The sequence below is a fragment of the Oncorhynchus tshawytscha genome, linkage group LG07, assembly GCF_018296145.1.
Source record: "Oncorhynchus tshawytscha isolate Ot180627B linkage group LG07, Otsh_v2.0, whole genome shotgun sequence".
Lineage (NCBI taxonomy): Eukaryota > Metazoa > Chordata > Actinopteri > Salmoniformes > Salmonidae > Oncorhynchus > Oncorhynchus tshawytscha.
Window position 1 is genome coordinate 77,052,694 of NC_056435.1, and position 17,612 is coordinate 77,070,305.

Sequence of the window (17,612 nt, forward strand, 5' to 3'; positions counted from 1 at the left end):
GTCTCTCTATAATGTTACCTGTAATGTTATCTCTCTATAATGTTACCTGTAATGGTGTCTCTCTATAATGTTACCTGTAATGGTGTCTCTCTATAATGTTACCTGTAATGTTATGTCTCTATAATGTTACCTGTAATGTTGTCTCTCTATAATGTTACCTGTAATGTTATGTCTCTATAATGTTACCTGTAATGTTCTCTCTATAATGTTACCTGTAATGTTATGTCTCTATAATGTTACCTGTAATGTTATGTCTCTATAATGTTACCTGTAATGTTGTCTCTCTATAATGTTACCTGTAATGTTATCTCTCTATAATGTTACCTGTAATGGTGTCTCTCTATAATGTTACCTGTAATGGTGTCTCTCTATAATGTTACCTGTAATGTTATGTCTCTATAATGTTACCTGTAATGTTGTCTCTCTATAATGTTACCTGTAATGTTATCTCTCTATAATGTTACCTGTAATGTTATGTCTCTATAATGTTACCTGTAATGTTGTCTCTATAATGTTACCTGTAATGGTGTCTCTCTATAATGTTACCTGTAATGGTGTCTCTCTATAATATTACCTGTAATGTTATGTCTCTATAATGTTACCTGTAATGTTGTCTCCCTATAATGTTACCTGTAATGTTATGTCTCTATAATGTTACCTGTAATGGTGTCTCTCTATAATGTTACCTGTAATGGTGTCTCTCTATAATATTACCTGTAATGTTATGTCTCTATAATGTTACCTGTAATGTTATCTCTCTATAATGTTACCTGTAATGTTATCTCTCTATAATGTTACCTGTAATGTTATCTCTCTATAATGTTACCTGTAATGTTGTCTCTCTATAATGTTACCTGTAATGCTGTCTCTATAATGTTACCTGTAATGTTGTCTCTCTATAATGTTACCTGTAATGTTATCTCTCTATAATGTTACCTGTAATGTTATCTCTCTATAATGTTACCTGTAATGTTGTCTCTATAATGTTACCTGTAATGGTGTCTCTCTATAATGTTACCTGTAATGGTGTCTCTCTATAATATTACCTGTAATGTTATGTCTCTATAATGTTACCTGTAATGCTATCTCTCTATAATGTTACCTGTAATGTTATCTCTCTATAATGTTACCTGTAATGTTATCTCTCTATACTGTTACCTGTAATGTTGTCTCTCTATAATGTTACCTGTAATGTTGTCTCTCTATAATGTTACCTGTAATGTTATCTCTATAATGTTACCTATACTGTTATCTCTCTATAATGTTACCTGTAATGTTGTCTCTCTATAATGTTACCTGTAATGCTGTCTCTATAATGTTACCTGTAATGTTGTCTCTCTATAATGTTACCTGTAATGTTATCTCTCTATAATGTTACCTGTAATGTTATCTCTCTATAATGTTACCTGTAATGTTGTCTCTCTATAATGTTACCTGTAATGTTATCTCTCTATAATGTTACCTGTAATGGTGTCTCTCTATAATATTACCTGTAATGTTATGTCTCTATAATGTTACCTGTAATGCTATCTCTCTATAATGTTACCTGTAATGTTATCTCTCTATAATGTTACCTGTAATGTTATCTCTCTATACTGTTACCTGTAATGTTGTCTCTCTATAATGTTACCTGTAATGTTGTCTCTCTATAATGTTACCTGTAATGTTGTCTCTCTATAATGTTACCTATACTGTTATCTCTCTATAATGTTACCTGTAATGTTGTCTCTCTATAATGTTACCTATACTGTTATCTCTCTATAATGTTACCTGTAATGTTGTCTCTCTATAATGTTACCTGTAATGTTATCTCTCTATGACGTTACATGTAATGTTATCTCTCTATAATGTTACCTGTATGGTTATGTCTCTATAATGTTACCTGTAATGTTATGTCTCTATAATGTTACCTGTAATGTTATCTCTCTATAATGTTACCTGTAATGTTGTCTCTCTATAATGTTACCTGTAATGTTATGTCTCTATAATGTTACCTGTAATTTTATGTCTCTATAATGTTACCTGTAATGTTGTCTCTCTATAATGTTACCTGTAATGTTATCTCTCTATCATGTTACCTGTAATGGTGTCTCTCTATAATGTTACCTGTAATGTTATCTCTCTATAATGTTACCTGTAATGTTATCTCTCTATAATGTTACCTGTAATGTTGTCTCTCTATAATGTTACCTGTAATGTTATCTCTCTATGACGTTTCATTGTAATGTTATCTCTCTATAATGTTACCTGTATGGTTATGTCTCTATAATGTTACCTGTAATGTTATGTCTCTATAATGTTACCTATAATGTTATCTCTCTATAATGTTACCTGTAATGTTGTCTCTCTATAATGTTACCTGTAATGTTAAATCTCTATAATGTTACATGTAATGTTATCTCCCTATAATGTTACCTGTAATGTTCTCTCTCTATAATGTTACCTGTAATGTTGTCTCTCTATAATGTTACCTGTAATGTTATCTCTCTATAATGTTATCTCTCTATAATGTTACCTGTAATGTTCTCTCTATAATGTTACCTGTAATGTTGTCTCTCTATAATGTTACCTGTAATGTTATGTCTCTATAATGTTACCTGTAATGTTGTCTCTCTATAATGTTACCTGTCATGTTATGTCTCTATAATGTTACCTGTAATGGTGTCTCTCTATAATGTTACCTGTAATGTTATGTCTCTATAATGTTACCTGTAATGTTATGTCTCTATAATGTTACCTGTAATGTTATCTCTCTATAATGTTACCTGTAATGTTATCTCTCTATAATGTTATCTCTCTATAATGTTACCTGTAATGTTATGTCTCTATAATGTTACCTGTAATGTTATCTCTCTATAATGTTACCTGTAATGTTATCTCTCTATAATGTTACCTGTAATGTTATCTCTCTATAATGTTACCTGTAATGTTATCTCTCTATAATGTTACCTGTAATGTTATCTCTCTATAATGTTACCTGTAATGTTGTCTCTCTATAATGTTACCTGTAATGTTATCTCTCTATAATGTTACCTGTAATGTTATCTCTCTATAATGTTACCTGTAATGTTATCTCTCTATAATGTTACCTGTAATGTTCTCTCTATAATGTTACATCTCTGTAACGTACCATGTAACGTCACCTCTGTAATGTTCTCTCTGTTACTTATAATGGTATCTGTCTGTAATGCTCCATACCTGTGTAGAATCAATCTACTTTGCACCATAACCTGCTCCATACCTGTGTAGAATCAATCTACTCTGTACCATAACCTGCTCCATACCTGTGTAGAATCAATCTACTCTGTACCATAACCTGCTCCATACCTGTGTAGAATCAATGTACTTTGTACTACATCCTGCTCCTTCCCAGTGTAGCATGTTTCTACCCTGTACTACATCCTGCTCCATCCCAGTGTAGCATGTTTCTACCCTGTACCACATCCTGCTCCATCCCAGTGTAGCATGTTTCTACCCTGTACCACATCCTGCTCCATCCCAGTGTAGCATGTTTCTACCCTGTACCACATCCTGCTCCATCCCAGTGTAGCATGTTTCTACCCTGTACCACATCCTGCTCCATCCCAGTGTAGCATGTTTCTACCCTGTACCACATCCTGCTCCATCCCAGTGTAGCATGTTTCTACCCTGTACCACATCCTGCTCCATCCCAGTGTAGCATGTTTCTACCCTGTACCACATCCTGCTCCATCCCAGTGTAGCATGTTTCTACCCTGTACCACATCCTGCTCCATCCCAGTGTAGCATGTTTCTACCCTGTACTACATCCTGCTCCATACCTGCATTGTGGTCTGAATGCTGTGTCTTTCGTCATCCAGTGGAGCTAGCAGTACTGCCGGTCTGGCCCTCTGCAGCTGAAGACTGGCCTGCTGCACCTCCGCAATGTTGGCCTGAGAATACATATGGATGGGTTGGATCAGAGTTACTGCAATGAAATGGTATTTGTTTAAAAAAAACATCTAATCAAATCACATTTTATTGGACACATACATGCGTTTAGCAGGTGTAGCGAAATGCCCCTTGGCAACTTTATTTATTTAGCCTGGTCCTACATCTGATTGTGCTGTCCATTAGACTGGTCTCAGAGCAAAACGTATTATATCTTACTAAAATCTATTTAGTATGTGTTACAGGCTTTGGTTTTTCCATTTATATTTTAAGGTTGGACGTTAGCATGTAGGGCGCACCGATTGGCGTCACCTCGTTAGTCATAATGTGTTACACCTGTGCTGGTTTGTCACCTTTTTAGTGGGAAGGTGTTTCATCTGTGCTGGTTGAGGTGTTATTTACGTGTCTGGCCCAGTGCTCCAGTTGTCTTGAGAGATGTGGAGGGTGAACACCTTCAGTTGGCCCAGTGCTCCAGTTGTCTTGAGAGATGTGGAGGGTTAACAACTTCAGTTGGCCCAGTGCTCCAGTTGTCTTGAGAGATGTGGAGGGTTAACAACTTCAGTTGGCGCTCCCTATTTTATTTCTAGACAAACAATTCTTTATCTGATCTTCCCTGTTTTCCTCTTTGCTCCACTTTTTGGTTTGATTCCTGTCTTTATGTGTGGGTGTCTTTTAGGTTCTAGTTGTTATTGCTAGTCAACTGTCAGTGGACACCCCCATGAGTGTCTTTCAGAAGCCCTCTGAAAACCCCTCCTGTTTCATTTTGGGTTTGCTCAGTGACTCTGCAGAACACTGTTTGTTTTGTATCCGCCAGTTTGTCATTACTGCCATGAGAAATTGTCCCTGTGTCCTAAGTTGAGATAAAAATTCTTATGGGAGCAGTCCAGCCCATTACGTCTCTGGTCTATCTCCATAACAAGATTTTGGATCAGATATGTATGAACCCTTTGTTTCAGATGGGTTTGTGTCTCTGCAGAGGGGAGATGCTGGTAAGCAGCCGGAGAAGATACTGTGACACATTGGGGCAGCCCAGTCCTTCATTTTGGAGGGTGTTTTGCCTTTGTACTGGATTGTGTCGAAGCACCGATCTGGGGTAGGGTACCAAAATGTACACATCACAGACGGCATACACATCACAGACAAACTGAATTGGTCCAACATTATATAAGGTAGCATTGTTTATATATTTACATCATTTCCCATCAATTCCATTATTAAAGTGGCTGGAGTTGAGTCAGTGTCATTGTCAGTGTGTTGGCAGCAGCCACTCAATGTTAGTGGTGGCTGTTTAACAGTCTGATGGCCTTGAGATAGAAGCTGTTTTTCAGTCTCTCGGTCCCAGCTTTGATGCACCTGTACTGACCTCGCCTTCTGGATGATAGCGGGGTGAACAGGCAGTGGCTCGGGTGGTTGATGTCCTTGATGATCTTTATGGCCTTCCTGTAACATCGGGTGGTGTAGGTGTCCTGGAGGGCAGGTAGTTTGCCCCCGGTGATGCGTTGTGCAGACCTCACTACCCTCTGGAGAGCCTTACGGTTGAGGGCGGAGCAGTTGCCGTACCGGACGGTGATACAGCCCGCCAGGATGCTCTCGATTGTGCATCTGTAGAAGTTTGTGTGTGCTTTTGGTGACAAGCCGAATTTCTTCAGCCTCCTGAGGATGAAGAGACGATGCTGTCTGTGTGGGTGGACCAATTCAGTTTGTCTGTGATGTGTATGCCGAGGAACTTAAAACTTGCTACCCTCTCCACTACTGTTCCATCGATGTGGATAGGGGAGTGTTCCCTCTGCTGTTTCCTGAAGTCCACAATCATCTCCTTAGTTTTGCTGACGTTGAGTGTGAGGTTATTTTCCTGACACCACACTCCGAGGGCCCTCACCTCCTCCCTGTAGGCCGTCTCGTCGTTGTTGGTAATCAAGCCTACCACTGTTGTGTCGTCCGCAAACTTGATGATTGAGTTGGAGGCGTGCGTGGCCACGCAGTCGTGGGTGAACAGGGAGTACAGGAGAGGGCTCATAATGCACCCTTGTGGGGCCCCAGTGTTGAGGATCAGCGGGGTGGAGATGTTGTTGCCTACCCTCACCACCTGGGGGGCGGCCCGTCAGGAAGTCCAGTACCCAGTTGCACAGGGCGGGGTCGAGACCCAGGGTCTTGAGCTTGATGACGAGCTTGGAGGGCACTATGGTGTTGAATGCCGAGCTGTAGTCGATGAACAGCATTCTCACATAGGTATTCCTCTTGTCCAGATGGGTTAGGGCAGTGTGCAGTGTGGTTGAGATTGCATCGTCTGTGGACCTATTTGGGCAGTAAGCAAATTGGAGTGGGTCTAGGGTGTCAGGTAGGGTGGAGGTGATATGGTCCTTGACTAGTCTCTCAAAGCACTTCATGATGACGGAAGTGAGTGCTACGGGGCGGTAGTCGTTTAGCTCAGTTACCTTAGCTTTCTTGGGAACAGGAACAATGGTGGCCCTCTTGAAGCATGTGGGAACAACAGACTGGGATAGGGATTGATTGAATATGTCCGTAAACACACCAGCCACACGGCGCATGCTCTGAGGGCGCGGCTGGGGATGCCGTCTGGGCCTGCAGCCTTGCGAGGGTTGACACATTTAAATGTTTTCCTCACATCGGCTGCAGTGAAGGAGAGTCCGCATGTTTTAGTTGCGGGCCGTGTCAGTGGCACTGTATTGTCCTCAAAGCGGGCAAAAAAGTTATTTAGTCTGCCTGGGAGCAAGACATCCTGGTCCGTGACGGGGCTGGTTTTCATTTTGTAATCCGTGCTTGACTGTAGACCCTGCCACATACCTCTTGTGTCTGAGCTGTTGAATTGAGATTCTACTTTGTCTCTATACTGACGCTTAGCTTGTTTGATTGCCTTGCGGAGGGAATAGTTACACTGTTTGTATTCGGTCATGTTTCCAGTCACCTTGCCCTGATTAAAAGCAGTGGTTCGCGCTTTCAGTTTCACGCGAATGCTGCCATCAATCCACGGTTTCTGGTTTGGGAATGTTTTAATGGGAACGACATCTTCAACGCACGTTCTAATGAACTCGCTCACCGAATCAGCGTATTCGTCAATGTTGTTGTCTGACGCAATACGGAACATATCCCAGTCCACGTGATGGAAGCATTCTTGGAGTGTGGAATCAGATTGGTCGGACCAGCGTTGGACAGACCTCAGCGCGGGAACTTCTTGTTTTAGTTTCTGTCTGTAGGCAGGGATCAACAAAATGGAGTCGTGGTCAGCTTTTCCGAAAGGAGGGTGGGGAATTACAACAAAGTTAAGGGTCTGAATACTTATGTAAATGTAATCTTTCCTTTTTCCTTTTTCCTTTTTTTTTTTTACTGTTTTTGCTTCGTCATTATGGGGTATTGTATTTAGATTGATGAGCGGGGAAAACTATTTTATCCATTTTATATTAATATTAAGGCTAACATAGTGGAAAAAGTCAAGGGGTCTGAACTTTCCGAGTGCACAGTATTTTACGATTGCTATTGCATTGGTAGGCCAATGTAATGTAACGTAGAGTAACATATCATACTAAATGGAGTGGCGCAAATATTTAAGTATATATTTTGCTCTGAGACCAAATTGTGTCCATAGCATTTGGCAAGACAGCACAAACAGATCACGCGACAGGGCAATTATTTAATCACTATTAGCCTGGTTCAGACCTTGATGTACCAACTCCTCTGATGATCATTTTCTTTCCTTCACACACTCTCTTCCAAACACACACACACACACACACACACACACACACACACACACACACACACACACACACACACACACACACACACACACAGGCTTACTGTACATAATCTACATAAGATTACATAATACTAGCATTATATAGCTCTAACCCTCTAATATAACACAGCTCTTATATAGCTAACTAATATAGCATAATATAACCAGCATAGCATATGGAGATCTTGTACCAGGCTATACTGTACATAATTGCGTAACATAAGATTACATAATACAGCATAGCATTATATAGCATAACATAATATAGCATAATATAACATAATACAGCATAGCATTATATAGCATAACATAATATAGCATAATATAATATAATACAGCATAACATTATATAGCATAACATAATATAGCATAATTTAACATTATATAGCATAACATAATATAGCATAATATAATATAATACAGCATAACATTATATAGCATAACATAATATAGCATAATATAATATAATATAGCATAATATAATATAGCATAATATAATATAATACAGCATAATATAATATAGCATAATATAACATAACATAGCATAACATTATATAATATAACATAATACAGCATAACATAATATAGCATACCATTATATAGCATAATATAACATAATACAGCATAGCATTATATAGCTTAACATAACATAGCATAACATACTATAGTATAACATAATATAGCATAATATAGCATATAGCATAATATAGAATTGCATAATATGGCATAACATTATTTAGCATAACATAATATAGCAGAGCATAATATAGCATATAATAACATAATACAGCATAACATAGCATAACATAATATAGCAAATAATAGCATAATATAGCATAACATAATATAGCATAACATAATATAGCATAGCATAATATAGCATAACATAATATAGCATAGCATAATATAGCATAGCATAATATAGCATAACATAATATAGCATAGCATAATATAGCATAGCATAATATAGCATAACATAATATAGCATAGCATAATATAGCATAAAATAGCATAATATAGCATAACATAATATAGCAGAGCATAATATAGCATAAAATAACATAATACAGCATAACATAATATAGCATATGATAACATAATATAGCATAACATAATATAGCATAGCATAACAGAGCATACATCTTCTTATGGCTGGGGGCAGTATTGAGTAGCTTGGATGAATAAGGTGACCAGAGTGAACTGCCTGCTACTCGGTCCCAGTTGCTAATATATGCATATTATTAGTACGTTTGGATAGAAAACACTCTGAAGTTTCTAACACTGTTTGAATGATGTCTGTGAGTATAACAGAACTCATATGGCAGGCAAAAATCTGACAAAAAAATCCAAACAGGAAGTGGGAAATCTGAGGTTGGTCGATTTTCAACTCAGCCCCTATCGAAGATGCAGTGGGATATTGGTTATGTTGCACTTTCTATGGCTTCCACTAGATGTCAACAGTCTTTAGAAACTTGTTTGATGCTTCTACTGTGAATTTGGGCCGAATGAGAGGGGAATGAGTCAGAGGTCTGGCAGCAGCCTCGAGATCAGTCTCTCGCGCTCACGTGAGAGCGAGCTCTGTTCCATTGCTTCTCTACAGACAATGGAATTCTCCAGTTGGAACATTATTGAAGATTTATGTTAAAAACATCCTAAAGATTGATTCTATAAATCGTTTGACATGTTTCTATGGTCTGTAACGGAACTTTTTGACTTTTCGTCTGCTGCTAGTGACCGCGCTTCATGACTTTGGATATGCTTACGCACTAACTAACGCACTAATAAAAGGATCTATTTGGACATAAATGGATACCATCAAACAAATTAAACATTTATTGTGGAACTGTGAATCCTGGGAGTGCATTCTGATGAAGATCATCAAAGGTAAGTCAATATTTATAATGCTATTTCTGACTAATGTTGACTACACAATATGGCGGATATCGTTTTGACTGCTTTGTTGTCTGAACGCTGTTCTCAGATTATTGCATGGTTTGCTTTTTCCGTAAAGTTTTGTTGAAATCTGACACAATGGTTGTATTAAGGAGAAGTACAGTGCCTTGCGAAAGTATTCGGCCCCCTTGAACTTTGCGACCTTTTGCCACATTTCAGGCTTCAAACATAAAGATATAAAACTGTATTTTTTTGTGAAGAATCAACAACAAGTGGGACACAATCATGAAGTGGAACGACATTTATTGGATATTTCAAACTTTTTTAACAAATCAAAAACTGAAAAATTGGGCGTGCAAAATTATTCAGCCCCTTTACTTTCAGTGCAGCAAACTCTCTCCAGAAGTTCAGTGAGGATCTCTGAATCTCTGAATCTCTGAATGCCTGGTGTGTTCCTTGTTCTTCATGATGCTCTCTGCGCTTTTAACGGACCTCTGAGACTATCACAGTGCAGGTGCATTTATACGGAGACTTGATTACACACAGGTGGATTGTATTTATCATCATTAGTCATTTAGGTCAACATTGGATCATTCAGAGATCCTTTTTTATATCTTTATGTTTGAAGCCTGAAATGTGGCAAAAGGTCGCAAAGTTCAAGGGGGCCGAATACTTTCGCAAGGCACTGTATATTTCTAATTCCATGTATAACACTTGTATTTTCATCAACATTTATGATGAGTATTTCTGTAAATTGATGTGGCTCTGCAAAACAACCGCATGTTTTAGAACTACTGAACATAATGCGCCAATGTAAATTTCGATGTAATATATAAATATGCACTTTATCGAACAAAACACACATGTATTGTGTAACATGAAGTCCTATGAGTGTCATCTGATGAAGATCATCAAAGGTGAGTGATTAATTTATCTCTATTTCTGATTTTTGTGACTCCTCTCTTTGGCTGGAAAAATGGCTGTGTTTTTCTGTGACTTGGTGGTGACCTAACATAATCGTTTGTGGTGCTTTCGCTGTAAAGCCTTGTTGAAATCAGACACTGTGGATGGATTAATGAGAATTTTATCTTTGAAATTGTGTAAAATACGTGTATGCTTGAGGAATTTTATGAGATTTATGAGATTTTTGTTGTTTTGAAAATAGCGCCATGCACTATCACTGGTTGTTGTCATATCGATCCCATTAACGGGATTTCAGCCCTAAGAAGATAATATAGCACAGCATAATGTAATTATACATAATACAGCATAACATAATATAACATAGTATAGCATAATATAATAATACATAATACAGCATAACATAATATAACATAGTATAGCATAATATAATAATACATAATACAGCATAACATAATATAGCATAATATAGCATAACATAACATAATATAACATAATATAGCATAACATAACATAATATAGCATAGCATAATATAATAATACATAATACAGCATAACATAATATAACATAATATAGTATAACATAACATAATATAGCATAATATAATAATACATAATATAGCATAACATAATATAGCATAACATAATATAACATATTATAGCAAAATATTACATAATACAGCATAATATAATATAACATAATATAGCATAACATAATATAACATAATATAGCATAACATAATATAACATAATATAGCAATACATAACATAATTTAGCATAATATAATAATACATAATACAGCATAACATAACATAATATAGCATAATATAACAAAATACAGCATAACATAATATAGCATAACATAATATAGCATAATATAACATAATAAGGCAAAATATAATAATACATAATATAGCATAACATAACATAATATAGCATAACATAACATAATAGAGCATAATATAATACAGCATAATATAACATAATATAGCATAATGTAATTATACATAATACAGCATAACATAATATAACATAATATAGCATAACATAACATAATAGCGATTATCACAGCATAATATAATAATACATAATACAGCATAACATAATATAGCATAAGATTGCATAACATAGCATAATATAATATAGCATTTCATAACAGAGCATAACATAATATAGCATAACATAATATAATATAGCATAGCATAATATAATAATATAACATAATACAGCGTAACATCATATAGCATAACAGAGCATAATATAACATAATATAGCATAATATAGCATAATATTGCATAACAGAATATAAAATAGAATAATATAGCATAACATAATTGCGATTAGCATAGCATAATATAACATAATATAGCATAATATAATATAGCACAACATAATATTGATTAGTATAGCATAATGTAGCATAACATAACATAAAATAACAAAAATAGAATAACATAACATAGCATAAACAGGGATAGTATAGCGTAACATAACACAAGACACCACAACCTGTATAAAATCTTTGGTGAGTTTGTTCATCTGCTGGTTGGAGAGGTAATGTTTCCGCTGTAAATAGGGAGCATTGTGTGTATCCACGTGGCATTGTGTGTTCTCTGAGCCATGGTGTGACAACACATCAGCCTCTGCTGCACCACTACCCAGCAGCCTCTGCTGCCACCTCCCAGGGTGCACCACTCCAAACTCCTTGGTCATGGAGAGGACCATCTCAGCCGACGGGAACAGATTGTTCTGGACAACGTCCTTCATCTTCCTCAGCTGGACCAGCAGGCTCAACCTGAAGAATCATAAACAACTATATTAACCATATACAACTATATTAACCACATACAACTATATTAACCACATACAACTATATTAACCATATACAACTATATTAACCATATACAACCATAACACATACTACCAGCAGGCTCAACCTGAAGAATCATAAACAACTATATTAACCATATACAACCATAACACATACTATCAGCAAGCCCAACCAGAAGAATCATAAACAACTATATTAACCACATACAACTATATTAACCATATACAACTATATTAACCATATACAACTATATTAACCATAAACAACTATATTAACCACATACAACTATATTAACCATATACAACCATAACACATACTATCAGCAGGCTCAACCTGAAGAATCATAAACAACTATATTAACCATATACAACTATATTAACCATAAACAACTATATTAACCACATACAACTATATTAACCATATACAACCATAACACATACTATCAGCAGGCTCAACCTGAAGAATCATAAACAACTATATTAACCATATACAACTATATTAACCATATACAACCATAACACATACTATCAGCAGGCTCAACCTGAAGAATCATATACAACTATATTAACCACATACAACTATATTAACCACATACAACTATATTAACCATATACAAATATATTAACCATATACAACCATAACACATACTATCAGCAGGCTCAACCTAGAGAATCATATACAACTATATTAACCACATACAACTATATTAACCATATACAACCATAACCATAAAAAAGACCGTAAAACCGTAAAAAAGAATTGCGGCCTTTTAAGCATTCTAGTACAGTTAAACAGTTACACACACACAGACGCAGCGGTCTAAGGCACTGCATCTCAGTGCAAGAAGCGTCACTACAGTCCCTGGTTCGAATCCAGGCTGTATCACATCCGGCTGTAATTGGGACTCTCATAGCGCACAATTGGCCCAGCGTCGTCCGGGTTTGGCCGGGGTAGGCCGTCATTGTAAATAAGGATTTGTTCTTAACTGACTTGCCTAGTGAAATGAAGGTTACATTTAAAATATATATTCATAATATATAACACATACACATCAGCAGGGCTGAGCATACAACCACAGGGCTGAGCATACAACCACGGGTTGGAGGTTAAAGACAGACAGAGACAGACAGATGTAAGTAACAGACGGACAGACAAACAAACAAGTGTAACAGACAGACAGACAGACAGACAGACAGACAGACAGACAGACAGACAGACAGACAGACAGACAGACAGACAGACAGACAGACAGAAAAATAGGTGTAACAGACAGACCGGTGTAATGGACAGACAGTCAAACAGATGTAATAGACAGACAAACGGACATCTGTCTGACAGACAGACAAACAGACAGACAGGTGTAACAGACAGACATATAGACAGACAGACAGACAGACAGACAAACAGGTGTAACAGACAGACAGACAGACAGACAGGTGTAGTACCGTGACATGGCCTGGAAGCAGGTATGAGGCACCATGTCTCTGACATAGACCAGAGGTTGTCTCATGATGGTCTCCAGGGGTTGGTGTAGGTGGACGGGAGTAAAGCTGACACCCAGACGGGTATATAGACGCTTAGAGAAACTCAGACCAGAGTTATAGAGAACCATCACCTGGTCCTCCTCACCGCCTGTTAACCTGAAACCACATTAACATCACACTTTACATGTATCTATAACATCTTACTGTATGGAGAGTCTCTATGTACCTTACTGTCTGGAGAGTCTCTATGTATCTTACTGTCTAAAGAGTATCTATGTATCTTACTGTCTGGAGAGTCTCTATGTATCTTACTGTCTGGAGAGTCTCTATGTATCTTACTGTATGGAGAGTCTATGTATCTTACTGTATGGAGAGTCTATGTATCTTACTGTCTGGAGAGTCTCTATGTATCTTACTGTATGGAGAGTCTATGTATCTTACTGTATGGAGAGTCTATGTATCTTACTGTCTGGAGAGTCTCTATGTATCTTACTGTATGGAGAGTCTCTATGTATCTTACTGTATGGAGAGTCTATATGTATTTTACTGTATGGAGAGTCTCTATGTATCTTACTGTATGGAGAGTCTATGTATCTTACTGTCTGGAGAGTCTATGTATCTTACTGTCTGGAGAGTCTCTATGTATCTTACTGTCTGGAGAGTCTCTATGTATCTTACTGTCTGGAGAGTCTCTATGTATCTTACTGTCTGGAGAGTCTATGTATCTTACTGTATGGAGAGTCTCCATGTATCTTACTGTATGGAGAGTATCTATGTATCTTACTGTCTGGAGAGTCTCTATGTATCTTACTGTCTGGAGAGTCTATGTATCTTACTGTATGGAGAGTATCTATGTATCTTACTGTCTGGAGAGTCTCTATGTATCTTACTGTCTGGAGAGTCTATGTATCTTACTGTATGGAGAGTATCTATGTATCTTACTGTCTGGAGAGTCTCTATGTATCTTACTGTCTGGAGAGTCTATGTATCTTACTGTATGGAGAGTCTCTATGTATCTTACTGTATGGAGAGTATCTATGTATCTTACTGTCTGGAGAGTCTCTATGTATCTTACTGTCTGGAGAGTCTATGTATCTTACTGTATGGAGAGTATCTATGTATCTTACTGTCTGGAGAGTCTCTATGTATCTTACTGTCTGGAGAGTCTATGTATCTTACTGTATGGAGAGTCTCTATGTATCTTACTGTATGGAGAGTATCTATGTATCTTACTGTATGGAGAGTCTCTATGTATCTTACTGTATGGAGAGTATCTATGTATCTTACTGTATGGAGAGTCTCTATGTATCTTACTGTATGGAGAGTATCTATGTATCTTACTGTATGGAGAGTCTCTATGTATCTTACTGTATGGAGAGTCTATATGTATCTTACTGTCTGGAGAGTCTATGTATCTTACTGTCTGGAGAGTCTCTATGTATCTTACTGTATGGAGAGTCTATGTATCTTACTGTCTGGAGAGTCTCTATGTATCTTACTGTATGGAGAGTCTATGTATCTTACTGTCTGGAGAGTCTCTATGTATCTTACTGTATGGAGAGTCTCTATGTATCTTACTGTCTGGAGAGTATCTATGTATCTTACTGTCTGAAGAGTATCTATGTATCTTACTGTATGGAGAGTCTATATGTATCTTACTGTCTGGAGAGTCTCTATGTATCTTACTGTCTGGAGAGTCTATGTATCTTACTGTATGGAGAGTCTCTATGTATCTTACTGTATGGAGAGTCTATGTATCTTACTGTCTGGAGAGTCTCTATGTATCTTACTGTATGGAGAGTCTCTATGTATCTTACTGTATGGAGAGTATCTATGTATCTTACTGTCTGGAGAGTCTCTATGTATATTACTGTATGGAGAGTCTCTATGTATCTTACTGTATGGAGAGTCTATGTATCTTACTGTATGGAGAGTCTCTATGTATCTTACTGTATGGAGAGTCTCTATGTATCTTACTGTATGGAGAGTATCTATGTATCTTACTGTCTGGAGAGTCTATGTATCTTACTGTATGGAGAGTCTCTATGTATCTTACTGTCTGGAGAGTATCTATGTATCTTACTGTCTGAAGAGTATCTATGTATCTTACTGTATGGAGAGTCTCTATGGATCTTACTGTATGGAGAGTCTATGTATCTTACTGTCTGGAGAGTCTCTATGTATCTTACTGTCTGGAGAGTCTATGTATCTTAATGTATGGAGAGTATCTATGTATCTTACTGTCTGGAGAGTCTATGTATCTTACTGTATGAAGAGTATCTATGTATCTTACTGTCTGGAGAGTCTCTATGTATCTTACTGTCTGGAGAGTCTCTATGTATCTTACTGTATGGAGAGTCTATGTATCTTACTGTCTGGAGAGTCTATGTATCTTACTGTATGGAGAGTCTATATGTATCTTACTGTCTGGAGAGTCTCTATGTATCTTACTGTCTGGAGAGTCTCTATGTATCTTACTGTATGGAGAGTCTATGTATCTTACTGTCTGGAGAGTCTCTATGTATCTTACTGTCTGGAGAGTCTATGTATCTTACTGTATGGAGAGTCTCTATGTATCTTACTGTCTGGAGAGTATCTATGTATCTTACTGTCTGAAGAGTATCTATGTATCTTACTGTATGGAGAGTCTATATGTATCTTACTGTCTGGAGAGTCTCTATGTATCTTACTGTCTGGAGAGTCTCTATGTATCTTACTGTATGGAGAGTCTATGTATCTTACTGTCTGGAGAGTCTCTATGTATCTTACTGTCTGGAGAGTCTCTATGTATCTTACTGTATGGAGAGTCTATGTATCTTACTGTCTGGAGAGTCTATGTATCTTACTGTATGGAGAGTCTATATGTATCTTACTGTCTGGAGAGTCTCTATGTATCTTACTGTCTGGAGAGTCTCTATGGATCTTACTGTATGGAGAGTCTATGTATCTTACTGTCTGGAGAGTCTCTATGTATCTTACTGTCTGGAGAGTCTATGTATCTTACTGTATGGAGAGTCTCTATGTATCTTACTGTCTGGAGAGTATCTATGTATCTTACTGTCTGAAGAGTATCTATGTATCTTACTGTATGGAGAGTCTATATGTATCTTACTGTCTGGAGAGTCTCTATGTATCTTACTGTCTGGAGAGTCTATATGTATCTTACTGTCTGGAGAGTCTCTATGTATCTTACTGTCTGGAGAGTCTATGTATCTTACTGTCTGGAGAGTCTCTATGTATCTTACTGTATGGAGAGTCTCTATGTATCTTACTGTATGGAGAGTCTATGTATCTTACTGTCTGGAGAGTCTCTATGTATCTTACTGTATGGAGAGTCTCTATGTATCTTACTGTATGGAGAGTATCTATGTATCTTACTGTCTGGAGAGTCTATATGTATCTTACTGTATGGAGAGTCTCTATGTATCTTACTGTATGGAGAGTCTCTATGTATCTTACTGTATGGAGAGTCTATGTATCTTACTGTCTGGAGAGTCTCTATGTATCTTACTGTATGGAGAGTCTCTATGTATCTTACTGTATGGAGAGTCTCTATGTATCTTACTGTATGGAGAGTCTATGTATCTTACTGTCTGGAGAGTCTCTATGTATCTTACTGTCTGGAGAGTCTCTATGGATCTTACTGTATGGGGAGTCTATGTATCTTACTGTCTGGAGAGTCTCTATGTATCTTACTGTCTGGAGAGTCTATGTATCTTACTGTATGGAGAGTCTCTATGTATCTTACTCTCTGGAGAGTATCTATGTATCTTACTGTATGGAGAGTCTATATGTATCTTACTGTATGGAGAGTCTATA

The 17,612-nt window shown here is 37.1% G+C and overlaps 1 protein-coding gene across 1 annotated transcript in view; it reads right to left on the reverse strand.

Moving 5' to 3' along the window:
- The window catches only part of cfap92 (cilia and flagella associated protein 92 (putative)), a gene marked incomplete at its 5' end in the record, with an annotated part of 48,882 nt that extends 34,933 nt beyond the window's left edge, over nucleotides 1-13,949 (reverse strand). Inside the window, 3 exons of the mRNA XM_024405814.2 lie at nucleotides 3,801-3,946; nucleotides 12,137-12,273; nucleotides 13,755-13,949. Of these exons, the coding sequence (XP_024261582.2) occupies nucleotides 3,801-3,946; nucleotides 12,137-12,273; nucleotides 13,755-13,949 (478 nt within the window). The remainder of the gene's footprint in view (nucleotides 1-3,800; nucleotides 3,947-12,136; nucleotides 12,274-13,754) is intronic.
- Nucleotides 13,950-17,612: the final 3,663 nt, after the last annotated feature.